Source organism: Oryzias latipes, chromosome 1, assembly GCF_002234675.1.
Source record: "Oryzias latipes chromosome 1, ASM223467v1".
NCBI lineage: Eukaryota > Metazoa > Chordata > Actinopteri > Beloniformes > Adrianichthyidae > Oryzias > Oryzias latipes.
In genome coordinates, this window is record NC_019859.2 from 28650078 (window position 1) to 28675660 (window position 25583).

Genomic DNA, 25583 nt, shown 5'->3' on the forward strand with positions numbered 1-25583 from the left:
TTTATGTGAAAAAGAGGCTTTGAACTAAACAGTATAAAAAGTTACATTCTGTTTGTCCAGTGCGCACTTTGGAAGTGTGCATGTGATGTTTTGCGCATAAATGTGAATGCACACTCCTGTAAAAAGGGCAATCAATTGTACAAAACATTTATTTGGCAATAAATCATTTGATGACACCCCAAAAAGTGTAAACAGATACTCACTTTTTGCTAGCATATGCAATGCTCAATTATTCTACAACTGCAAAAACATGAAAGTTTAATTGTATTTCCTATTTTAAAAATCTTACTCGGAAAATTACTGTGTTACCAGCTTCACAGAAAAATACTCTGACATCACAGGTAGACTCTCTAACTGTGGCAAACCAAGGTAATGTGATCTCAATTTTAAACCTAGGATCTGTTTTTTTTATTCTAGCACATTTTTATTTTAACTTTCATTTTTCAAGTTTCTCTATCTGCACATAAAGCTATGTCAAAAATGCATTTTTAGCATCTTTTGTATTTCGTAAAGTCTTCATACTGTTTATAATGTTGTGCACTGCTGATGAGCAAAGCTCTGTCCTCAGAGTCCAAAAAAGTTGGTCCATTCTTTGATCACCAGAAATGGTTTTAAAAACAAAAAAGATTCATAAAGTTGCCATCAGTTTGTTGGGCAAAGCTAATGTATGCCAAAGGGAGAAAGTACTGAAGAAAAGCATATCAGGCATGACTGCTGGAGCTAAACGAGAACAATAATTTGAATTGAATTTGACAGTTTCACATAGGATTTTTAAAATGCACACACATGTTTTTATTAAAGAAAATCACTGACCGATTCAATTCTTTTTCAGGCCTCAGGTCTAATGTCCAACTTCTCACCGCAGAAAAAAATGATCTGAAAAGCAGATTAGATCAATTCTGTCAGTATGATAAGTAGACATTTTTAATGACTTACACCCATTCTCCTGCTTTGGGAGACAAGTTGTAGAAAAATGAACAAAAGCATCTCTTATTTGTAATAGTAAGATTCCTTTATTCCAATGATAGAAATCTGTTGCAATTTGTTAATCTTGTTAATCTGTATTTTTCATGAAGAGAACAGTCAACAACAGTAAAAACATCTTTGGAAGATTTCTGTATAATCAAGTAACTTTGTTTGACTGTTCTCATTTTATTCATGAAATGCAATAAAATAATAGAATAGAAGAAAATTATTCAAATTTCAAAAATGTGTCTGAATCACGGATAAAGTTCAGTTTTGTGAGGAGCCAATGCAAGTCAATTTGACTTATAATTAAAGAAGAAAACAAGATTTGCAAAAAGTATTTTAGCTATAGTCATATTCAAAAGAAAAAAAAGGATTAATTGAAATCATCCGTCACAATCATTCAAGTAGGAAAAATTTGATCATTTAATAATAGCATCACCGATTAGTCGATCAAAAGCACAAAGAACTGTCTTTTTTTGGCTACATTTACTGGCCTGTGCAAGGTGAGGCCTTATCCATGAGTCTGTAAATACTGTAGCGAGCTTTGGTGGTAAAGTGTCTTTGGCCCAAACACTAAGCCCCACTCCTGGCTGGTACCTGTGCATGAGTGTGTGTGTGGTGGGGCTGTGGAGTGGGACCTTCAAGAAGGTAGTAACATCAATATAACCATTTGATCACTAAAGTCCAGCCTCGTTGGCTGTTTGAAGAGACTGAAATAGCAGTCTACATGAACTTATTTTCGTGTTTGCTTTAGATTATTTTGAAGGTTGTTAAAATGGTGAACAAACAAAACCAAAACCTGATCAGCTGTAGCCATTCTGTAACACAAATTCAGGTCTGAGCCCTGAACTTGAACACTTTCTCACCCCCAAGGAAGGCTGGCAACACCTGTTACTCTGAATAGGTCACCAAACTCTCCTGATAAAATGTTTGATTTCACAGATGCAGAGAAAAATGCGCTCCAGAATATGGTGAATATCTTAAGTAAGTTCTGCAAAGACAGTAACAACACTTTTTGGTTTTAGTTCTGAATTTGGTGTTTATGAGTGGCGGAAAGACTTTCTTTTCAATTCAATTTATCACCGTTCTTTATTGGATTTAATATTTTAAACATTTATGCACAAACTAAACCTTTTTTTAATGAATGTCAGAAACTTAGTTTTTGTCACATTTTCCTTCGCAAAATTTGTCTTCCCGTGTTTTCATTGAAGCAGAAAGATAAAGCTGGATTAGTTTGCTGTGGATATTTTTTTGTCTTTTTATGACTTAATGTAACTCTTTCTTCCAAAAACAGATAGTTTTCAAAACCATCAATGGATTTATTATCGTGGCAGTCTTTATTTTATCTCTGCAAGCACTGCAAGCTGGCAGTCCAGTCAAAATTACTGCAGAGCATCGGGAGCAGACTTGTTGGTCATCAACGATGCTACTGAAAACGTGAGTGCAGAAAAGTTCAAAACTAAAAATGTCAGCCACGGTCCTGTTATTTCTAATGAAATTGATGTCACAGACCAGAAACATCCTTGATAGTGATCTCCCTGTAGACAGTTCCACAGCTGTGACACTGATTAATACCTTAATTGTCTTTATAACAAAGAATTTTGCAAGAGGATTTAGACAGAGGTTCTGGATTGGGCTGATGAGGTCCGGATCCAGCTGGATCTGGGTGGATGGAAGCTCACCTAGGTAAATGCAGTTCAACAGAATTGCATTATTACCTGATTTCATTTGAGGAAATGTGTGGTAAAGAAGTAACTTGTTGTTTTTTAGTGTCAGCTTTTGGACTCCAGGAGAACCTAACAATAGTGGGGGCCGAGAGGACCGTGTGGAAATACGGAACTACGACAGTGACCGCAGCTGGAATGATGAACCTCAGGGAACTAACAACCGCTGGATTTGTGAAAAGAAAGTCATGTAAACCAGGACAGTGTCCCCATGAATGTTGGGAAATCTGCTCAAGATATGTTGAGGGTTAAACCTTGGTAAAAAATAACCTGCTCTCCTTTCTGCTCTATTTTCCAGAAATAATTAAAACATTTACATCTTTTGGCATAATGGGTGTTAACAAATATTTAAATCATTAAGATACTCTTTCATGGGAGTGGCCTTTTTTAATGAAATTTCTTCTTGGATTAATTTTTCAATTAATTAATGACATTTGTGATTTTTTCTGCTGCCGTCTTTTAACTGCATACTTTTCTGAGGCTTAATAAAGCATTGCAAAAACATTTTGATGCATTTTTTCATGTCTAGTGCTTGCCTTAAAGGCAAAGTGAACTTTATTGTCAATCACTCTAAGTAACATACATCACACAGGGGGAAAAATGTATTTACCGGGTCTCCAAAGGTTCAACCAAAGCCTAATGTGCAGTAAAAGTGCTAGTATATGTAAATAGACTTCCCCTCTCACCCTCTGCGGGTGGTTTCCTTCACCCAAGCTGGAGCCACTCCTCCAGCTTGGGGGTTACTGCCCCACGTGCTACAATCACCACAAAGCATCCTCAAAGCAAATATTACATCTGTGGTCAGGCTTGATTTAGGCATGGGCGACGCAATAGCTCCCAGCAAAAAAAAAAAAAAAAATTAAGAAAAAGGACAAAGCACAAAAAATTAATAATAATAATAATAATAATAATAATAATGGGTTGGATTTATCTGTGCTTTTCCGGACACTCAAAGCGCTTACATTGTGTCCATTATTCATTCACTCCTCATTCATACTTGGTGATGGTAAGCTACTGATGTAGCCACAGCTGCCCTGGGGCAGACTGACAGAATGGAAATATAATAGAAAAGACAAAAAAAAGGATGGATGAATGGACAGATGGACAAATAAGCATGAAAAGTTTAAAAAAGGGTAAATGTAGTTAAAAAAAGGTTAAATGCAAACCAGTATCCTGTTTGTGCTGGTCCCTAGCATGGTTTTCTATGCATTTTAAGGGATTGAAGGGAAATGACTCATAGCACACAGTGGGGGTAGCTAAATCCGGGCCTGTCTGTGGTTCTCTTTCTCCGCATTAAAACATACTGTTGCTCATAAATGTTCACTGTTAATCTCAGTCCAGCTTCCACTACTCTTTCCCATAACTTATGTGACTCATCTGTCTTATTCCTCTGTAGCTTCTACAACTCTGTATGTCTCCCTTCTTTTTAAAATGGAACTAGAACATTTCTCCTCCATCGTTCAGACATTCTCTCACTCTCCGGAACCTTGTTACTCAGTCAGCCACCTCTCATGACCCTTGTGCTATCCTAGGCACTTTAACATTGGGAGCTGGGTCATCCAGACCCTTCAAGACAGTGCCCTAACTCTTCACTGGTGTCTATGGATTACATGAAATCATCTTCACCTTTATCCACCTTTGTCCTACTAGGGAGAACACGTCAATGGTCATCTTGACACAGTATGATAGCACAAGGGCTAAACTCTTCCACACCCCCACAGGTATCATAGCAGTTAGAAAGAACACAGATGCACCAATATCTACATTTGATATTCAGAACTGTTAAAGATTTAGCACATTTTTAACCAATGATGATGCGATTGTACACAAAAATTTCATCTTGGCTGGTCTGAGGTCAAATTTGTTCATCTTGAGTCAAGATTTAAATATTCACTTTTTAGTCTCGTCTGATCATGAGGTTTTATTGGATGTTGGGCTAAAACGTGGAACTGGTAGTTGTTGAAAGATCTTATCAAATTTGCCCACTGCCTTATTTGTTTACGTTTCTTTTGATTTATAATACTTTGCTACATGTTGTAAATTAAAAGTGCAGAACAACAGATAGTTTTCTTCGCACTGCTGGTCTTAGATGCCCATGGATATGGGAAAAGTAAGTCTACTCACTGCTGGCTAAGAATAAAAATATAAGAACATGTATTCTTCTCCTTGTGCCAATTATTATTAAAGGAAATATACAGGAACTCAGGAACATAGCAATGCTTTTAGAAGAAATAACAATTTTCCATAATGCTCCTGTATGTACAGCAGAACAACAAATTCTAATTTGATTTGATATGATTTTTTTTCCAAGCACAAATAAAATAGTTAGACATGACAAACATAAAACAATTAAGTGCTCAAAAAAAGGAGTGGGTAGACGAAAACCTATTAATTCCCACCCCAATTTTGCCAAATTTTATGCATACATTTTAAACCCCATCATAGATCTTCATGTTTATAAACAAAAAGGAATTGAAGAACAAAAAATACAGAACTACAACAAAAAGCATCTGGGTAGCAAAAGAACTTCCCAGTTCATGATTGTCCATATCTTTTCCCATTAGGCTTCTCAATTTTCTAATCTTTACGTTTCCTAATTTTTCAGTTTGTATTTTTTTTCAATTATGCAACATTTTTACTATTTTGATACTTTCTTCCTTATCATTCCACAACCTCAACCCACGGACAGAAATGCACAGACTGTTTGGTATTGTTCTAATACAAGGTCGTTTGATGTCTTTTATTTTTGTATCTTCTGTGGAAGTATTTTTTTGGCTTTATAAATGATTTGCATCGTATTATATGTTGCTATAACTATAACCATTATTAGTTTTGATTTATAGAATATAATACTGTGTGCATCATAATAACCCATTTTATGAATTGTGTTTTACACAAAGATTTTTCCATTGCTTACCTCATTGCTTATTTCATTGCAGAGAGTGTGAAACCCTTGTTTGAGAGTTTGGTATAAAGTTCAGGGACAAGGTTTACAAAAATTCAGAATTGATCAAGATAAAATACAGCAGAAGTCAGAAGCAGAAGCAGAAAACAGAATCAGTGAGACAGAGGCAGGCTGGAAGGTTGTGATTTATCCTTTACTTTATATCCTTGACTTTACTACAGTTGAAAAAACAAGTTTTTAGGACTCTGGAACCAATACACAACATTTCATTTGACAACTCACTGATAGTACATCTATGTATGGACCATAAACAGAACATTATTGTGAACTGTTTTGAAGTTCTCAGGTTCAGCATAGAGAGCTGATCTCACTCTTGCTGCATCCCCACTTGCAGCAGGCGTTGGACAGTCCCAGCACAACGTCCCGTCCTTTCCTGTCCACACTTCGAAGAGCCTCCAGGACTTCATCTGAAACCGGAGAGCGAGCAGAGCGGCTGAAACCAGCAGCCACTGAAGCAACGTCAAGAATTTGGTCTTTCCATGCTTGGGACTTTTCTGGATCCTGATCCGAGTTGAGCTGAGAGATGGGACTTGTTTTCCACGGATCAAACGTCTCCTCTTCAGGACAGAAATTGACAGGAGAAGTTTTTTAAAGCATGAATTTAGAGCACATGCTAAAGATGAACATTTGTCTTTTCTTTACCTGAGTCTCCCACACTTCTCCTCCAGCGAGAGCCTCCACAGGTGAAGATGACGGCTCGAATGAATTCTCTTCCACAAAGTTTCACTCCGTAGAAAGAGGGATGGCCATCGTTGCACTCCACCCTGTTCATCAAAACCACCAGCAGGAGCAAAGTCAAGCATGGTGCTTTCCACATTTTCCTGGGTGAAAAGAAGCCTCTGTGGTTTGTGCTCTCTTAAGGACAAATCCTTGATCTTTTATAAGCTTCAGAGAAGGACCTCAGCTCACCTCCACTTGGCGTCATCCTCAGAGATAAGCCTGGAGACCTTTAGAAACAACAATACACTTGTAGGGTGGTTGGAAGATACAAAAAGTTATGATTGAGAAGGCAGCAATGCTAGAAGTGCGTCCACAAAACTCTGCAATCAAATTCCCACTGACCTTTTAATGGCCTTTGTGCTTCTGCTCAAAGGCCGTCGATGCCTCTATCTGCTCTGCAGAGCAGCCTACAGGGAGATCACTATCAAGGACATTTCTGGTCTGTGACATCAATTTCATTGGAAGTAACAGGAGCGTGGCTGACATTTCCACTTTTGAAATAAACATCAACAAACAATGAAACCACATCACAGGAAAAAGACTAAACCAAAATGACTTATACTGAAAAATTGCACCGTTGGGTCAGGAGCAGCTGATCTCTGAACTCAATAAGGAGGGCATGCGGGTTCCTGGGTGTTCTGGGCCCACGAAAGGTTGTAGAGAGGATCGACCGGTTCAAGGCGCATCCCGAAGACCCACTCCAGTAAAAATTATGAATGTTAATGTAGCAGTTTTCTCATGATGGAAGACATATATAAAGAAATTTAAAATTAAAACTGTGTTTCTGAGTATTTTAAATCAATGTGTGGTGAATCAGGAGCAGACAGAAAAAAATGTAATTTAAAAAAAGCTTGTAGTTGTTACGTACAAACCACAATCGAAAGGCCATGAGCTCCCTGCTCCGCTCCATCCAGGGCTGCGGACAAATAGATCCATGTACGTCTTCATTTTCCTCACCTGAGCTGGCATCTGGCTCAAAATTGTATGGCTGGGTAGCTCCAATATTGCTCACCATTTTTGTTGCAGTGCTAATGCTAGGTTGGGGCCTGAGCAGGCTGTGACTGTTCTCCCATCCGCTCGACAGCCGTCTCCAGGGCCGCCGGGGAGTGTGCGCTTGGCTGAGGCAGCTTTGCTGTCACACCAACAGCTACCGGAGATCATTCCTACCTCACTCCATTGGACGCTATAACTCCTCATCCATTTGCCACAGATAAACTCATTCAATGTCTGTTTTTTTAGAGCTGTTATCCGAACTGATTGTTTTCCTGATTGTTACTCATTGTTTGTTTTTATGAAATAAGCCAGTATTCAGTCGCCGCAACAACACAATTTCCCAAGCTGGGATCAATAAAGTATCTTTATCTTATTTCTTTGTTTTTGAAACCTATCCGTAAATGAAGCTTCACAAGACGCTCGACGTCTTTCATCTTTAAGCATGGCTCAGATAATCCAACAACTTTGGTGTTTTTTCTCGTAAATTTCTGACTTTTTTTTCTCATAAATTTACATGATAAAATGAACGACTTTATTCTCGTATTTAACAGTTATGCCTTGTTGTTGTTTTTTGGTAATGGCATCTGATATAAAAGAGAGCAGTGATGACTTCAGGTAGTAATAAGTAAACTATTGAAGCCACAAAAACTTCCTTTGACTGATTTCCCCTTTGAGAAAATAACTGCAGGCATACATGACGATTCAGTCACAGCAGAGAAGAATGAGGAGAGAGGTTCAGAGGATGGTGATGATGACAGAGGGAAAGAGAGAGGATCAGCTGATGATGAGGAGGGAGAAGAACAGAGAGGTACAGAGGAGAGGGCTGGGGCAAGGCATTACTCAGAAGATCCTTCTAAATGACCTTCACCACACAGAATTGGGGATTCATTGAGGAAATACATGGTTGAAAATGGCCCAAAAAATGTCCTGATGGGCCAGATCAGATAAGAACAAATTAGATTACATTTAAACACAGAAGAAGTGTTGTATGGGTGTGTGGTTATCTTGAGGAGGGGTGGATGGGGCGTTTTATAATGTGTGTGTATGTGGGTGTTGGGCGGGGGGGGGGCTGTTATACTTGTGGCAACATACCCCTATGACTGGGTAGTTGCACCCCTGGGTCCAAATATGTTTGTTATTTAGGGTAGGGAAACTCGTTACATTTACGTTGGCTCTGTTTTCCTCTCACTCCTCTTTTATAGAAACTGTAATCACTACTTTTTCTCATGGTACAACATGTTCCTTCTCCAAAATGCTTTTGAGCGAAAGTGAGTGAACTTTTTTTCGTGTTGCGCAATAATAAGCAGTTCCATGTTGCGCCCTTCAGCGTAAGAAAGAGCGGCTTTCCCCCGAACCACGACCACCCCCTGACTCCGCTTGCATAATGAGAGCTGAACTCCTTGGCTCACTTTTTCCGGGGTGCGTTTAAAAAGTATCACAACAGTTCAAGTGGTCACTCGAGTCAGGGGACCTGGAAATAGACAGACATGTGAATCTTCCAATCAATGAGCCACTTCTTTGGTGACGTCACCAACCACCTCCCCTTTCGACCAATCGGCCGTGAGGTGGGGTCAGCGCATTCAGGGGAGGGTAGCAACAGTTGCCCCGGTGAAGGCGAGGCGCCATAGCCACGGTAGTCGTGGTGACAAGATCCAAGCAACTGGAGTCAACAACAACAACAATCTTCAACACCTGAGGAAATACAACCAAACCACAACAAAGAACAGGACTCGGACACACGGGTAAAAAAAAGTGCATCTTGTGTGAATTTCGGTTTAGTTAGTTGATTTGGTGTTAATGTGCCCGTGCGCGTAACCGCAAACGTCCAGGCGAAGTCCGGGCGCGTGACGAAACCTGGAGCAGCTCTGAGCAGACGCAGACGGTTGTTATGGCGATGTGACATAATTTTAATAAGAGCACAAGATGGCGGGTGTGTAAACGCGCACTTCTGACTTTAGCTTTAACGTCGTGTGCTGAACAGTCTGCCGAGTGTCTCTCGACACAGCACGTTAACCTGCCGGGTGCGGTAATGTGGTCACGCGCTCAAAGACTAACCAGTTAAAGAGCCGGCAGCTGCTGGTTAGTTTGTTTGACCGTCACTGACTAAGCGGGGGGTGGCGCACACTTCCACACTGGGAACTTCTTGCTCCTCGGCCCCGGTGAAAAACTTTGGGCGACACAGTCGCAAAGACACACATGTACGAACTCCATGTTTAACGCTGAAAATGAGACACGCGCCTGACACGCGTTTCATGACGTCACTGTAACTTTGCAAACTTTCTGCGGTGACATTGAAGTCGTCCAGCCGCTTCCTGCGCTTCCGCATGCGCGTCAACGCGCGTGCTGGTTTTCCAAGGAGCGACTCATTGGCTGCTTCGGCCCAAATCCACGACCCGAGTTGTGCGATTAGATACCATAACTCCTACTTTGTATAGTTTTAAATAGTTCGGGGCTGGACCTATTCGACCTTTGACCCCACGCCTCCATTTTTTAGGGTTTGGAGAGTCTGTTCTCTCATCAGAGGAGGTTTTGGGGTGAGGGCTACCCAAGGAAGTGCTGTGGCTGGTTTTCTAAGTTTCAGTCCCCATTTTCCCGCCTCAGCTTTGGTTTAGGCTTCCCCTCCTGCTTGTTGCTCAGCTTAAACACACCTGATTCAAAAGGGCTATACCATGCTTTTCTTGATTCTTTCAGAGTAGACGATAATGTATTAGCTTTGGCACACTACAGATTTTTTTAATGAAATATGAGTTGTTTTCAGAGCTCATTTTCCCGCCTGGGAGTAAGACGACTCGATCTCTGATGCACGTTTAGCTCCGTGTGGGCGCCGCCCATTTCACGACGTCAACCTAGAGGCGGCGTCTGCAGCATGTCTGTGTCTCGCCCGCAAAAACAAACCACATCTGAACTTTTGCACTTTTTCCACAGAGAAAGTGGGCATGTGTGTTAGCCTGGGGGCAGTGCTGGCAGCGCAGACTCTTCCTGTTAGAGGCTGTTCTTCACTTTGTGATGTCACAATGTGAGAACCTGCTCACTTCTATGGATTGGGAGGGGCAGGTGCTCAGAGATCAGGGTTTTAGCAATGTGAATGGGGCAAAATACCGATGTGGGGTTGTTTTTTGTGAGGAATAAAATATTAAGACTCTTGAAAACTCACAAAGTTGATTTTGCATGATACAGACGCTTTTAACCCATAAAGCTCTGCAGAGGCCAGATCATGACAGTTATAGATGCAGGTGTGTTTAAGCAGAGAAACATGAAGAGCATCCAGGATGGTGGGTCCTGAGGTACTACATTTTACCTTCAGCCCCCCTCCACATTTTGCTCTTTAAATACATGCCAGATCTGGACAACTGCGACTTCAGGAACGCATCTGGATTAAACCTATCCTCCTAGGACTTACCTTCCATGCAACACGGTCATTACACAAAGATCCACTGATGGCAGACCGAAGTGTAACAGATACTACTTCACCGTCTTGTAAAAGGGGTTTTCTAAATTATGAATATCAAATATAGTGGAGTGCATGACCAGATAGGAGGAAAATTCTGTTGTCACCAGGAACGATGGATGTTTCTCTCAGCACTTTGTTTGTAGTGTGCTTCCATTTTTAAGGGCTGTTTAACACTTTGCCCCACCTCTTCCACTTTATCTAAAATCACATTGTGACATCAAACACAGTGACGGGGCAGACATGTGACTCACCTTAAGCAGTGATAGAAACATATCTGTCTTCTCACTGTTGATGTACAGAGGAAAACAGCTAAGTCTTTCCTTGCACTAATGTTTGAGGTGTGGTTCACTTCAGTGTGTACACAGACAGACCATACAAAGAGACGACAACCAGAGCAGTTCCTGTTGTCAAAACCGTCGTTTTTTTTCTTTCTTTTTATAAGTGTAGCTTCCTGTCACTAATCCTTTTCAAAAGAAGTGGAGCCGGAATCACTGTGTTATTGTGCTTGTTTGTTACTGAAGTTCTTTCTAGCATTTTGTGCCACAGAATCACATTTTCCTGCTGCCCAGCCTAAAATCCTTCAGACCTTTTGACTTTTATTCAACTAGCAAGTTTCTTCTTGATAGAAAGTTACACAGTCTCTCCCAGAAGATGATTATTTAACAGAGACAAGATTAAGAAAAATCAATCAAATACTTCATAAAAACTTCTCTTACCAGTTTGTGTTCCCTGATAGGTACATTTGCTCATTTGTCTTTGGCAGTGAGCTAATAAAACCACAAGGGGGGAGTGTCCTGTGTTTTTGTGTGCTGGTCCCATGCTCATATGGTCCTAATATGCTAAATACATAGGTCGTGTCAGGAAGGGCGTCCATTGCAAACCCTTAGAATACTACATAGAGATTTAAAACTAGATCAGTTGTAACCCAGGAAAAAAATGGGTGACAGCAGTGGTGTTGATCTACACAGGGTGAAAACTGGACCACTGTTTGTTGAAAAAGGAGAGGAGGAAGGAGTGTTCTTCAGCAGAAAAACTAGGAGATCCAGTGTCTCTAGAGGAGAGAGAGTGGTGTTTGGAGCAAATACAGTATGTTTTTGGTGTTTTTAACATGTTCTATTTTCTCATGATGGTGGACATATATAAAGACAATTAAGATTAAAACTGCATTTCTGAGTATTTCTTTATTCAAATCATGGTGAATCAGCAGCAGATAAAAAAAGGCAATTAGAAACTAGCTTGTATTTGGTACTGGAGTTTTACTGCTTTGCTTTAGACCAGTGTTTCCCAACTCTTGTCCTCGAGACACGCTGTCCCGCATTTTTTCAATCCAAACCTGCTGAAATACACCTGCCTTTCATGACTGTCATTGTCAGGCTTCTGCAGAGCCTGACGATGAGCTGAATCAGGTGTGCATAAGCAGGGCAACATGGAAAACATGCAGGCCAGTGTGCCCCTGAGGACCAGGGTTAGGAGACACTGATTTAGACCATCCGCCTTGATGTTTCCACCAACTGAGCCCAGATTCAGAATGCACTGGTGGTGATGGCAGACTGATGAAGAACTTTAAACGTTCCCACAGACTGCATGAGATGTGAATATTTCCAGACATGTCACTTTTAGTTTGAAAGGAAAAGGAAGCTGAGAAATCTTTCCCTCCACTATGAAACCTTTTGTTTGTCGTCTCATGTTCCAGGAGACACACGTGTGTCATTTACAATCGAGAAAATGATGTATAAATGGGCTATAAATGATTTTATGCCTGACTGTATTTAGCTTGTGTGATGTCAGACAGAAGACCTGTTGCTTTTTCTGACCTTTGACCTGCATACATTCATGCTTACACACACACACACAAACACAAGACCTGTTGCCGCATGTAAAGCTCATAACAAGAGGTGCTTCTCTTTGTTCACAGACCTCCAAAGCATTAGTTTCCATGGCAACTTGTAGTTACTCTGATGACCTGCAGCCTCAGCAGGTTGATGGTGTAACCATAGCAACGCCTGCCACCACCACACCTTCATCAGTAAAGACCACACATTTCCTGTCTGAGGTCTTGCCGACTTCTGGAGCCATTTCTGCAGCGGTCCAGTCAGCCACCATCTCAAAACCCCGACAGGATGCACTGTGTTCTCAAGCTGCACCCACACAGGCTCGGAGCCAGAGGCCGGTCGTCTTGGCAACTTCCACGCAGCAGTACGTCAACCGGGAGGTCCAGCACTCCGTGGTCCAGAAAAGTAACGGGCAGAGCAGCCCGCCTCAGTACCTCATAGTTACAGTTACAGGTGAGGATGGGGAAACCACACTAGCCTGCTTTGTAGTACTGCACCACACGTGGGTTACATCCAGCATGGCTGGTTGGACTTCAGGTTAAATCAAGGAAGGGTGTACAGTGTGGAACCTGATGATGAATCGCATGGACCAATGAAGGATCTTTGCCACCATCAGCATTATAGCGACGCTGTACTCGTGAGGGTGACTTTGATACTTTTAGTGGAATCAGATGGATGTTTAGAAGCTTAAAAAATGTGTCCAGGGGTTTTATTCTATCCTTGCTCACATTGAAAAACTAGAAATCTCTACAGAATGTACAGAAATGATGAAAAGGCAGTGGTTTAGCTCCCGCATGACATCATCCCTTCTGCTGGAAGAGCAGACTCTTCAAATCCCTTTGCATGGCACTACAAACCTAAAGTATTGTTCATGGAAACAAAACTCTTCCCCAGTTCTAAGCAGGGGAACAGCTGCTCTGTTTTGCCCTAAAGGGATGGATGTTTTGTAGAGGTGTTGAGGACCTAATTTGTCACCATTCGAGAGGTAACTGGGACTGTAAGTTAGAAGTGGGTGGAGCAGCTACGAAGTGGCAGAAGCTTGCATGAACCTTTTGTGGTCAGAACCCCTTGAGTTGTTGTGGAACTGGAACAAAAGAAGATGAAGAGACACCTGGAGCACAATTGACTTTCATTTTTCAACAATTATTTGGTCCTGTATTCTTTTAACCCTTGTGCTATCTTGTGGGGTCTAGATGACCCCACTCCCAACATTAACGTTGGGAGTGGGGTCATCTAGACCCATTCCTTATCATCTAGACCCATTCCTTATCATCCATTCCAAGGCCCATTCCTTATTGTTTTTTATATTGGACCATGAAAGTATTATTCTACATGAAACTGGCCCGTGGCATGGAAAATGTTGGAAGACTTGTTACTCGTCTGTGTCTTGTGAAAGTCGGATGCAGTCCTCAGTCACTGATGATTGGAACCAAGACCTTGTGAGGAGATACTTCCCTATTAATAACTGTGACAGCAAAGAACATTGAAACAATTTTGTAGGTAAAGTCCAGGTAGACTTCAACTCCACAGTCACAGTAGAAGTAAGGGCAACACAAACTGCACAACAGCGAATCATTGTCTGTTTTTTAGTGTGACGCTTACAAAATTGTCTGTTCGCTCTCCACCCAGCACCCGTCCCATGTTTGTCCGTCTTTTCAGTGGTCCACATGTGTCTGTTGTTTCCCTCCCTCATCTGATCTGCATGTTTACAAGTCGGAGGGATTTCTCTTTCCATCTGGGGAGCTTAGCTGTCCAAGGCTGTTTTACTGCATGAAAGATTGAAAGATGAAACGAGAATTGGAGCGTGACGCTCTTCCTCCTCTGCCTCTTTTCCGCCAACACCTTCCAGTTAGTCCAGCTAAGAAGTCGTGAATGTAGCGAGATGTTCTGTGGAGGCTGTTACTATGACTTGGAAGCAGCATGTCGTGAGTACTGCTCACGTTGGTTACTTTTTCAATCAGCATTTATTAATCTGCCGTCTCTTTCTCAGAGGGCTCTGCTCACTCCAACGACAGTCTGTCAGACTCTAGCCCGTCGGCCCCCGGTGTTCCCACGCAGGCGGTGCAACCACCTCAGCAGGTGGGACACTAACATCCACATTTGTCTTCCTCTGGTCAGGTTGTCTCTGATCCTATGGATGTTGTTCACCCTCAGAGGTCAGTGCTGCAAGCGGCGTCACAGTCAGCCAAGAGGAATCAGACGAGCCACGTCGGCAACCTGCAGTCACTGCACATCAGCCAGGAGGTAACCAGACTAGCATGTCTCCAGGAGCACAGGACAACACAGTTATTTCTTTGTTTGCTTACCAGATCTAGGCATTCAGATCTCAGAGACCCGTCTCCCGTAGACATTTGTCCATGCAGTAACATGCCACATTAGGAAGGTTCTGCTAACTGGCCACAATCACGTGTGGATGCCTGACTTTCATTCAAAAAGTTAGAATATTTTTAATTTAAAGAAAAAGAAGGTCTTGGAGAGGTGCAGCAGTAATATATTATGACATTCTATACATCTTAAAGGGTCTGTTTAGTTTTTTTTGTTGTTTTTTCAAGAATTTCTAAGCTCTTGACAAACTTTTTGCACTGGTCTGCTTACCTTTTTTTTCTTAGGTGTGCAAAGGCAAGTACCGGTAGTCCTAAATTTTCAACAGCTTTGCAGCTAACAGTCCCTTCAGGAGTATTTTCTATGATTATCGCAGAACAAAAAACAGAAGTTGCCGCTGCTTTTCTAAAATGTTGCAAAAAAAGTTTACGTTTCAAAAATAGATTCAATTAAAGGCCATAAGAGGATGTACAAATATTAAAGTAATTTTTTTTGCTCAGTGTTTTGAAGTGCCGAACAAGAAATGCACAGACAGCAAGGATACCATTTTTCATTAAACAATCATTTGTTTCAAAATAAAGCAAACTTTTTTCATGTTTGCAAAAGAGAAACTGTAAAAGTTTAACAGTTATAGATGAGCAGCATGCTCAGAATGTTTTACACAAAAATGTCAGATGTCTACATTTAAACTAGAGCAAATACTGGTAAAGGGAAAACATATCTTTTAAAGAAATGTTTTATTCATTTTGTGGGGAAAAAATTATTTCCTCTTAGTGCAGTTGTTAGTTAAATGTGTCTGTTGGTGTCTTAAGCTCCACTCTGTTTTTTATTTTGTGATTACTAACATTTTATCTTAACTTCAATTTTTCCCTAAACTTCTTTGAGAAATAGAATTCATCATTAAACACAGGCATTAGGAAACAGCTGTTTCAGTTAGAAAGATCACTTAGACTGAACCCCTTGTTTCTCGGTCTCTTTTCTCAAAAACATCACTTTTTGGTCTAAGCCAAAAACACAATTTGCAAAATGCCCAACTGCTCTTTGAAGAACACATGACACATTCTTCCTTTTGAACACAGCTGGCATTCACAACACACACGATTCGAAAACTGATCAAAACAGAAGACACATGTTGCAAATCAACTGCAGTGAATATAAGAACAGTTCTAGAACAACTGAGCGGTTTTTCAAATGTGGACAACAGAGCAAGACCTGCACCAACTCAGACCTGCACCAAGAGCTGGACCCAGACAAAAGACAAAAACTGTTCACACACATGATAAATTTTACACATGTTAAATTTACACACAATAAATTTACACACATTGTAAATTCACCACATGGTAAATTCACACACGCGCCTGCAGACTTTGGACACAACTTTCTGTAATTCTGTGTTTTTTCATCAATCTTTCAATTGACTTTCAAACGTGTTTAAACTTTGAAGGAGAACAACAGTTTACTTCCACTTCCATGAAGAGGTTTGTAAACTGTTGAAGCACACTTGTGAGTGCTATTTTGGTGCCATGTTCATATTTTTTCGGCAGTAATGTTAAAATTAAAATTTTAAGGACAATATGTTCTTTTAATTATGAAGCCAGTGACTTCTGTTTTGGAGAATGGTCGTTTTTGTGTTGAATTGGATAAACGGACGGTGGGGTCACACGGGTATTTTACCCTTTATTATAATGGTACAGGTGAAACCATTCAAATGCGTAGGACAGCCCTGTTGTCCGTAAAGTTGTTCAAAATGAAAAAGAAAAAAAAAGACAAAGTGACTTTAACCTAAGAAAGACTCTACAAGATTGTTCAATGTTTGTTTTTGTCCTGTTCCATCTGGGACTGAATCACAGCACGAGATGCTGATTGACTGATCGCGACAGTATTACCAGAGGAAAGCTTTTATTTGAGATAAGAATTAATAATAATTAATTAAAGTTAATTAATAGGATCTGGGTTATAAAAGCTTTCCTCATTACTATTGATTTTTAGTGTTAAATTGATGTAAAACTGGTCATTCTAACATTGTACATAACAGCAAATGTGAACAAATGAGAAATGAGTCTTTCTCCTCATTTAGGTGGAGCGTGTGTTTACGGGTCAGGTGCAGTATGTGGATGGAGCAGGAGAATCATCTTTCCCCGCCTCCACCATGTAAGGCCAGAGCATCCTGCTTTCAGGTGTCTTCTTCACCTTCTGAACTTTCCTGCTCACGCGGCTGTGCACTCCTTTAAATCCAAGTATCTGTTTCTTTCCTGTCCAGTCGATCCAACACCTACCCCTTCTCCGACCCTGTCATCTTCTCCCAGACCAGTTCTACGTCCTCTTCCAACTTTTATGAGGCCACACCCAGTCCAGGGTCAGACATTGCCGGCTCTGTGATCGCACAGCCCGTTGCTGTGGCAACAGCCGGAGGTAGTGGCGGTGATGCTGCAGGTGGAGGGGAGTATGCCATTCCTGTAGGCTACATAATAGGAGGAGAAGCAGCAGGCTCTGCAGGAGGAAGTCACAATTATGGCAGCCCCAACTCTCGAGCCCCACCTGCTACTGTGAGTCAAAACGTCCAGAAAGGAGCAGGACAGACAAACTAAACATGAGACATTTAATGCTATTGGCTTATTTTCCCAAGGTGCAATGGCTGTGTGAGAACTATGAGGGGGCTGAGGGAGTCAGTTTACCCCGCTGTACCCTCTATTACCACTACCTGCTGCACTGCCAGGAGCAGAAACTGGAACCTGTCAATGCCGCTTCCTTTGGGAAACTGATCAGGTCGGTCTTTGTGGGGCTGCGAACCCGGAGACTAGGAACCAGGTACACACACACACACACACGACATGACATAACAGAAAAATTCCAAATCTGGAAGCTGAAATAGTTTTTTAAAATAAAATAAAAAGTTAAAAAATTCATAAATGTAACACCCATAACACCTGGACTTCACGCAAAAGCATCTTTTTTGAAGGGCTTTGTGTGCCTTTCAGAGGAAACTCCAAGTACCACTATTATGGCCTGAGGATCAAATCTGGCTCTCCTCTGCTCAGACTGATGGACGAGCAGCAGCACATGGCCATGAGGCAGCAGCCTTTCTCACAGAAGAGCAGGTATGAACACCTGCAGCATCTGTACCTCACTTCACCTTTCATCTTCACAGTTGACTTCCTGAACATTTGATATTGGTGTAAGATTCTATTAGTGTGTCACTATACCCTCTGTCACCCTCCTGCTAGGATCAAACCCGTTCAGAAAGCTCCAGGGCTGTCCAATGGGATCGCAGGTGGGATAGGCCAGCTCCAGCCAGGAGCACCTGGAGATATTTCCACTCAGGTGCAACAGTATCAGCAGTTCCTTGGTAGGAGCCTTCTTTGAATTCTTCATGTAGAACTGCAGGTTTTCTTTTGAGCTTCCTCTCACCATAACTGGACCCTGAAAGGCTTTCACACTGAGATCCATTCAGACGTTGTTCTTCTTTTTATCTTTGCTGATGTCGTTTTACGTCTTAAGTGAAGCTATGAAGAATTCCTTCTTCATAATTTCATTTGTTTATGATTTAGCATTATCACTGAAATCCCCCAGAGCTTGTTGTCTTTGTTTTCACTCAAAGACAATTAAAATGCTGTACGTTTGGGAAGTTCTCACTTCCAAAACCTCTCAGAAATGTTCTCCAGTATGATGCGCTCGACTATTTAACTCTAGTAGAGCAGAGCAGAGAGTCAGCTCTGTCTGTGCTGACATGCTTTTACAGAAAGAACAGGTGAATGACCGAGGACGTCCCCTCTGCTCTCATGAGACAATATAGAGGCAGAGCTAAAAACAGGAAGTCTATGTCTGAGGCCATGTCAGGAAAGGAAGAATCTTTTTCATTTTCCAAAGAAAACATCAGTCGTGTCATCTTGTGATATACTGGTGATCTTGTGAGTGTGTGGTAGGATCAGCAATGCCTTATCATGAAAGCTCAGGAAGGGGTTTTCTGACGGTCCATGTGAAATGAACATCTGTCCTGCACAGAGACCTCCAGGCCTTTACCAGAGTTTGTGGACATTGATCTTCAAGGTCAGTCTTTGCCGGATGGGATCCAGTTGGAGCACCTGAAGGTCTTTCGGGATCTGTACAGAGAGCATTGTGAGGTGAGGAGATGTGCACACACACACGCACAAAGGTCTGTTCTTGAACTGCAAAAAGGCTGCTCTAAGCAAATGAACAGATGTGCAGATCGGAGCAGAGCTGTCAGGTGAACACGAAGAACAAAAACCCATGTTTACACACATGCCGTATCCAGACAAAAGGCCTCAATCTGAGGACCGTACATGTTGTATTGAAGGGAGTGTTGTTGTTTACATGTTTAGGACAACATTAGTACATGTCTTTACATGGTAACTGCATCCTATCCAGAAGAACATCCATGTTGTTTGATCGAGAACCATGATGCTTGTTATCCCAATATTAACTGGCACATTAGATCAATCAGTTGAGAAATACAGATTGGACTCAAGTATTGGATAATCATGGTTAGAACTTCTCCTAGGCTCGTTATTGCTAAAAATTTGGTAGAATATTTTGAAAGCAATTAATAAATCCTTCTGCAGTTTGTGAAGAGGAGCCTTTTTCATTCGGGTGTTCACGTGACATCACCCTGTTCAGGATAGGACCCAAACGTACAACCGGTGCGTTTCCCATCATTGAATCTGGGTTTGCTTCTCACAGGCTGTTCTGGACGTCATGATCAACCTGCAGTTTAACGTCGTGGAGATGCTCTGGAAATCCTTCTGGAGGTTTAGTGAGAGCAACAATCCTGAATCCCCTGACCTGTGAGTATGAATAGGCCACGCCCTTTCACGCCTGCGGATTCACTTTTCTGCATTGAAATACTTTCAGCAGGAACGGTTCTAAACTCAATTAGGGAGCAATCTGATTCTGGTTGATCCAGATCTTTTCCTGATCTAATCCAGGTCTGGTCCATCTTTAATCTAGTTTGGTCCTGGTTTGATCCAGGTCTGGTTTCCTCTGATGGTCCTCCTGGTTTTGCAGGTGTGAAAGTTCACCTGAACTTAACAAGAGAACTCTGGTCCTACTTAGAATCAAGGTTTGTTCTCTATGTAGTATGTTAGCGCAACCTGTCTCACTTGTCTCCCCTCCAGGCCCGATGATGCAGAGAACTGTCTGCCCAAATCCTTGCTGGTGCTGCTGTGCAAGTTTGAACCGGTGCTGCTGTGGACCAGGTGGTGTGACAACCTGCTGTACCAGGCGCTGGTAGACGCCCTCATCCCTGACGTGCTCAGACCTATCCCCAGTACGTGCACGCTCGTGCCTCGACTGCACAGGCCCTTTAAAATGTGACAATGCAATAAAGCCCAACGGTTGTTGGCTTCTTGATTAATATTACAGATGGAACAAACCATCTCAGGGGGTGAAACATGAGAGTAAAAACCAGCTAAACTGAACCTTTTACAAAAGTGTGACGTGTGAATCTGAATGTGCTGTTTGACTCCTACCACCCACCCCCACCCCTCTGCAGGTGCCTTAACTCAGGCCATCCGAAACTTTGCCAAGAATCTGGAGAGTTGGCTGACAGGAGCCATGATGAACATCCCAGAGGAGATGGTTTGCATCAAGGTAACAGCGTTCTTCCAGACTGGACCTGTGTCTGATGACTTGGACCTCTGGGTTCAGAAACAGCTGTTTGACCATTCAGACATCGGCTGTCTCCAGCTGTCTTTAAAATTAATGTTGATGTTCACTGGATTTGATCCTTTCTTTAGATGAGTTTCTGTTACTGGATGGTTTTAAGGATGAGAACAAACTTAATTTAAAAGAGCACAAACAATACAAACAACAATAAGAACAAACTATGGAAACTCAAAAATAACTGTTGACGTCTACTTTTGGCCAAAAAAAAATGTAGTCATCCACCAATTGTGCAAGTTCTGTCTCTTAACCCTTGTTTTATCTTAGATGACCCCACCCTCACATTGACGTGTTCTTCCTACCATGACAAAGGCGGATAAAGGTGGAAAGATTTCATGTAATCCATGGACACCAGTGAAGATCATAAATCATTGAAGAAAAAAAGGTTCAGACAACTTTCTAGTGGGTCTAAATGACCCAACTTAAAGTGCCAAGGATAGCGCAAGGGTTAAATAAATGAGAGAGGCCTGTAATTCAATTTAAAGGTAAACCTCAACTATGAGAGACGGAGAAAAAAAACTGAAAGACATATTGTCTGATTTGTAAAGAATTTATTATTAAAATTAAGGTGGAAAACAAGTATTTGTCACCTACAAACAAACAAGATTTATGACTCTCATAAACCTATAACTTGTTCTGTAAGAGGATCCTCTGTCCTCCACTAGTTACCTGTATTAATGTCACTTGACTGAACTGGTTATCTGTATAAAAGAAACCCGTCCACAACACTCTTACCTCCACTATGCCCAAGACCAAAGAGCTGTCTAAGGACACCAGAAACCGTTGACCTGCACCAGGCTGGAAAGACTGAATCTGCATTAGGTAAGCAGCTTGGTGAGAAGAAACCAACTGTGGGAGCAATTATTAGGAAATGGAAGACAAACAAGGCCACTGATAATCTCCCTCCATCTGGGTCTCCCAGCAAGATCTCACCCTGTGGGGTAAAATGATCACAAGAACGATGAGCAAAAATCCCAGAACCCCACAGGAGGACTTGGTGAATGATTACCTGCAGAGAGCTGGGACCATAGTGACAAAGACTATCATCAGTAACACACTACACTGCCAAATCCTGGGGTGACCTATCCAGTCTCCAGATCTCAACCCCATTGAAAATCTCTGGAGGTAGCTGAAAGTCTGTGTTGCCCAGCGACAGCCCCAAAACATCACTGCTCTAGAGGAGATCTGCATGGAGGAATGGGCCAAAATACCAGCAACGCGTTGTAAAAACTTTATGAAGACTTACAGAAAACATTTGACTGCTGTCATTGACATCAAGTGGTATATAACAAAGTACTGAGTTGAACTTTTGTTATTGACCAAATACTTATTTTCCACCATAATTTGCAAACAAATTCTGGAAAAAAATCAGACAATGTAATTTGCTGGATTAATTATTTTTCTCATTTTGTCTCTTATAGTTGAGGTTTACCTTTGATGAAAATTACTGGCCTCTCTCATCTTTTTCAGTGACAGAACTTGCACAATTGGTGGATGACTTTTTGCCCCAATGTATATTTGTGGTATTCAATAATATTTAGTTTTAAAAGACAGTTTGAGATTATAAAGAGTTTTCGTTTTTTGCTCTGCTGTAGAAATAAATTTACAGAAGTTATCATTTAAGGCGTCGTAAACAGAATATTTGAATATTCTTTGACATGAAGTCAGTCGATGTTCATGATGTTGGAACTCAGCTCCCTGTGGTGCTGAGCAGACGTAGGTGGTTACATGAAGGAAAGAGGTGGGGAAAGGCCTTCAACAATTTAGGAAAGGTTGTGTCATAAAGCTCTTCTCCTCCCCCACCACTCAGGTGGTGTGTGTCAGCTCGTTCTCCCAGACGCTTCGGCGCTACACCAGCCTGAACCACCTGGCCCAGGCTGCCCGGGCCGTCCTCCAGAACTCAGCTCAGATCAACCAAATGCTCTCTGACCTCAACCGAGTCGACTTCAGTAATGTGCAGGTAACCACTGCCTGCATATGTGTGTGTGTGTGTGTCTTTGTTTCTGTGTATGGGTACTTATGTTTGTTTCTATCTCTCTGTCTGTGTCCCTGTTTGTGCTTGTGTCTTGTCTCTGTGTCTTTGTGTCTCTGTGTGTGTCTGGGTAAGTGTGTCTCCATGTCCATGTGTTTCTGTCTGTCTGAATGTGGGTGTGTACGTATGTGTGTCTCTGTGTTGAGTGTGTCTATATTTGAGCCTGTCTGTGTGTAGTTTCTGTATGGATGTGTTTGTGTCTGTCTGTGTCTGTGTGTCTCTATGTTTTTTGTGTGTCTCTGTATATGTTTGTGTCTTTTGCGTGGGTTTGTGTGTGGACCTGAACAAGGCCGGGTATGTGGGGGCTGACCCTCTGTGTCCCCCCTCCCACAGGAGCAGGCGTCCTGGGTGTGTCAGTGTGAGGACGGCGTGGTGCGGCGTCTGGAGCAGGACTTCAAAGCCACGCTGCAGCAGCAGAACTCTCTGGAACAGTGGGCCTCCTGGTTGGACGGCGTTGTGTCCGAGGCCCTGAAGCCCTTTGAGCAGAACCCTGCTGCTCTGTCCAAAGCTGCCAAAGTTTTCCTGCTCAACTGGTCCTTCTACAGGTGAGAGGTTCAAATCCGACATTGGTCTGTGGTTTGGTTCTAGCTCCTGGTTCCCTCTGTCCTCAGCTCCATGGTCATCAGAGACCTGACTCTACGCAGTGCTGCTAGTTTTGGCTCCTTTCACCTGATCCGGTTGCTCTACGACGAGTACATGTACTTCCTGGTGGAGCACCGGGTGGCCCAGGCCAAAGGAGAGCCGCCCGTCGCTGTGATGGCAGAAGTGCGTGAGCGGCACTCTGAAGCTCCGCCCACGTGTTAGCTCTGAACTCATGTGTGTTTTCTTCCCCCAGTTTTCCAACTCTGCTAAGAGCAGAAGCTCTCCAGATCTGGATAAAGGTAAGACAGACCCCCCCACACACACACACACACAGGTGTTTTTGGAACCCTCAGCTGACTTTCTCTCCTGTCTTCATCAGAAGAGGAGGAAGAGGAGGAGGAGGACAGCGAGGAGGAGAGCGCAGAGATGGTGCTGCCTTCAGGCTCCCTTGGAGTTTGTGACGAGCCGCCTCCAGCCAAGCAGGCCAGGACGGGTCTGAATCTGCACGCGCTCACTGACACCCATAGCTGATCACGTGCACCAACACTGCGCACGTGATGATGGTTCCTCTCAGCAGAGCCGTGCTGCTGCTTCTCCTTAAAGACTGTTTTCATTAATGCAGAAAATGTCCAGCATATTTGTCTAGTCTGGAGTTCAGTGGACTTCAATGGATGCTGCTGAGGTTCTGTGAAACTAAAGAAAAACATCTAGACTGGAGGAAGTATTTGATCTTTTGCTGATTTTGTTGGTTTGCCCTCTGAAAAGGTCTGTCACCGTAATGGTTCATTTGAACAGTGAGAGATGGAAAATCACAAATACTTTGTGGCAAAACCCTTATTAGTGATACAGAGGTCAGACGTTTCTTGTAGTTGATGAGCAGATTTCTGCAGATATCAGGAGGAATTTTGGTTCACTTTTCTAACCCTGTACAGGAAAACACCCCCAAACCATAATGTTTCCACCTCCATGCTTGACAGTGGGGATGGTGTTCTTGGTGTCATTGGCAGCATGTCTCTTCATCCAAACACCACGGGTTGAGTTGATACCAAACAGCTCAGTTTTAGTCTCTTCTGACCACAGCTCCGTCTCCCAATCACTCTCTAAATCATGAAGGTGTTCATTGGCTAACTCCAGGTGGGCCGGCACATGTGCTTTCTTCAGCAGAAGGACTTTGCGAGATGTTAAACCCTTGTGGTATTAATAATAACATTAATAATGTTCTCATGATCATGGATGGAAATCCCACCAGGTCAGATCTTGTTTGGAGCCCCAGACCTATAAGTGGATTGATGGTCATGTTGCAGCACAAGTTGCCTCCTTAACCCCCAGCTTCTTGCTGATGGTGTTGTAGTCCATTCTAGTCTTGTGCAGCTCTACAATCTTCTCCCTTAAATCCACTGAAAGTTCTTTAGTCTTTCTGATGTTTGGAGTCTGTCTGATTCTGTGGACAGGTGTCTTTTCTACAGGTGATTAGTTTAAACAGGTGTCTCAAACTCAGGTGACAGGCTGATCAGGAGAGTCTAACTGGTTTGTGTGAACCAGAACTCTTAAGTATTTTAACCCCCTTGTAACTATTAATCCCCTCACCGAAATGTAAATGAGTGTAAATAAAATCTTCAAAGTTGATTTCTTGATTTTCTATCTCTCACTGTTCAAATGAACCTGCCATTAGGACGACAGACTGATCATTTATTTTTAAGATGGGGAAACAACAAAACCAGATGTTTATTTACTCTGCTGTACATTGAGAGAATTTTCAGTTTTCTTTCAAGTTTCTTGTCAAACTCAACTTGACTCAAAATCTGAACGATTGGGTCAGTTAAGGATGCAGTTCAGTGTAGTCTGTAGTTTATCCATGACCCCCCCCCTCCCCCTTTCCTGCCTTAACCACTGACCAGACTGCAGAGGGAGGGGCGCCTCTCAATCTGTGCCTTTCTAAGGTTTTCAGCCTGAAATAAAAATATGGAGATGATGAACTTGAGCTGGTGGTGATGTTTGGGCCTCATCGCTGCTTTCCTGTCCTCCCCAGCTCAGAACCCAACCCCCCCACATGCACATTGTCACCATTTATTTGAATCTGAGCGAATGATAGAAAAAACATCTGCCTGTAGAAGCAGGACCACTTAAAAAAAACAAACTGTTGCTTCTGAGGAGATCTTTCTGTGTCAAAGCCGAGCCTCCCCATTTGGGACCAGTTTGGTTTGGGAGTCTCTGGAGGCCCCCGGGTTCGGATCCTCTTCTTTCTCTGAGACTGGGGCTGCAGGTGCCCCAGACCTCCTGCCCAGTTTTTAGGTGTTAAAAATAAAAGAGT

The 25583-nt window shown here is 42.3% G+C and overlaps 2 protein-coding genes across 8 annotated transcripts; one reads left to right on the forward strand and one right to left on the reverse strand.

Moving 5' to 3' along the window:
* Positions 1-5770: 5770 nt before the first annotated feature.
* On the reverse strand, positions 5771-7157 carry rln3 (relaxin 3). Of its 3 annotated transcripts, XM_011478929.3 has the most exons (4): positions 6721-7157; positions 6568-6605; positions 6301-6479; positions 5771-6215 (listed from the first exon to the last, which is right to left on the reverse strand). In XM_011478929.3, exons 3-4 carry the CDS (start codon positions 6473-6475, stop codon positions 5947-5949), a joined length of 444 nt encoding a protein of 147 aa, XP_011477231.1. In that variant the 5' UTR covers positions 6476-6479; positions 6568-6605; positions 6721-7157; the 3' UTR covers positions 5771-5946.
* A 1773-nt stretch (positions 7158-8930) lies between these two features.
* On the forward strand, positions 8931-25253 carry rfx1 (regulatory factor X1). Of its 5 annotated transcripts, none has more exons than XM_020705231.2 (18): positions 8931-9113; positions 12738-13107; positions 14645-14733; positions 14809-14898; positions 17057-17130; positions 17240-17525; positions 17606-17787; positions 17958-18077; positions 18204-18325; positions 18982-19100; positions 19678-19781; positions 20112-20263; positions 20489-20586; positions 22469-22618; positions 23024-23235; positions 23302-23455; positions 23526-23571; positions 23655-25253. In XM_020705231.2, the coding sequence occupies exons 2-18, from the start codon at positions 12759-12761 to the stop codon at positions 23801-23803; spliced, it is 2496 nt and encodes an 831-aa protein (XP_020560890.1). In that variant the 5' UTR covers positions 8931-9113; positions 12738-12758; the 3' UTR covers positions 23804-25253. The 5 variants fall into 5 exon arrangements, with proteins under 5 accessions (XP_020560890.1, XP_020560887.1, XP_011477294.1 ...); XM_020705228.2 differs by having other exon boundaries at positions 8932-9134; positions 23652-25253; XM_011478992.3 differs by having other exon boundaries at positions 8932-9113; positions 23652-25253.
* Positions 25254-25583: the final 330 nt, after the last annotated feature.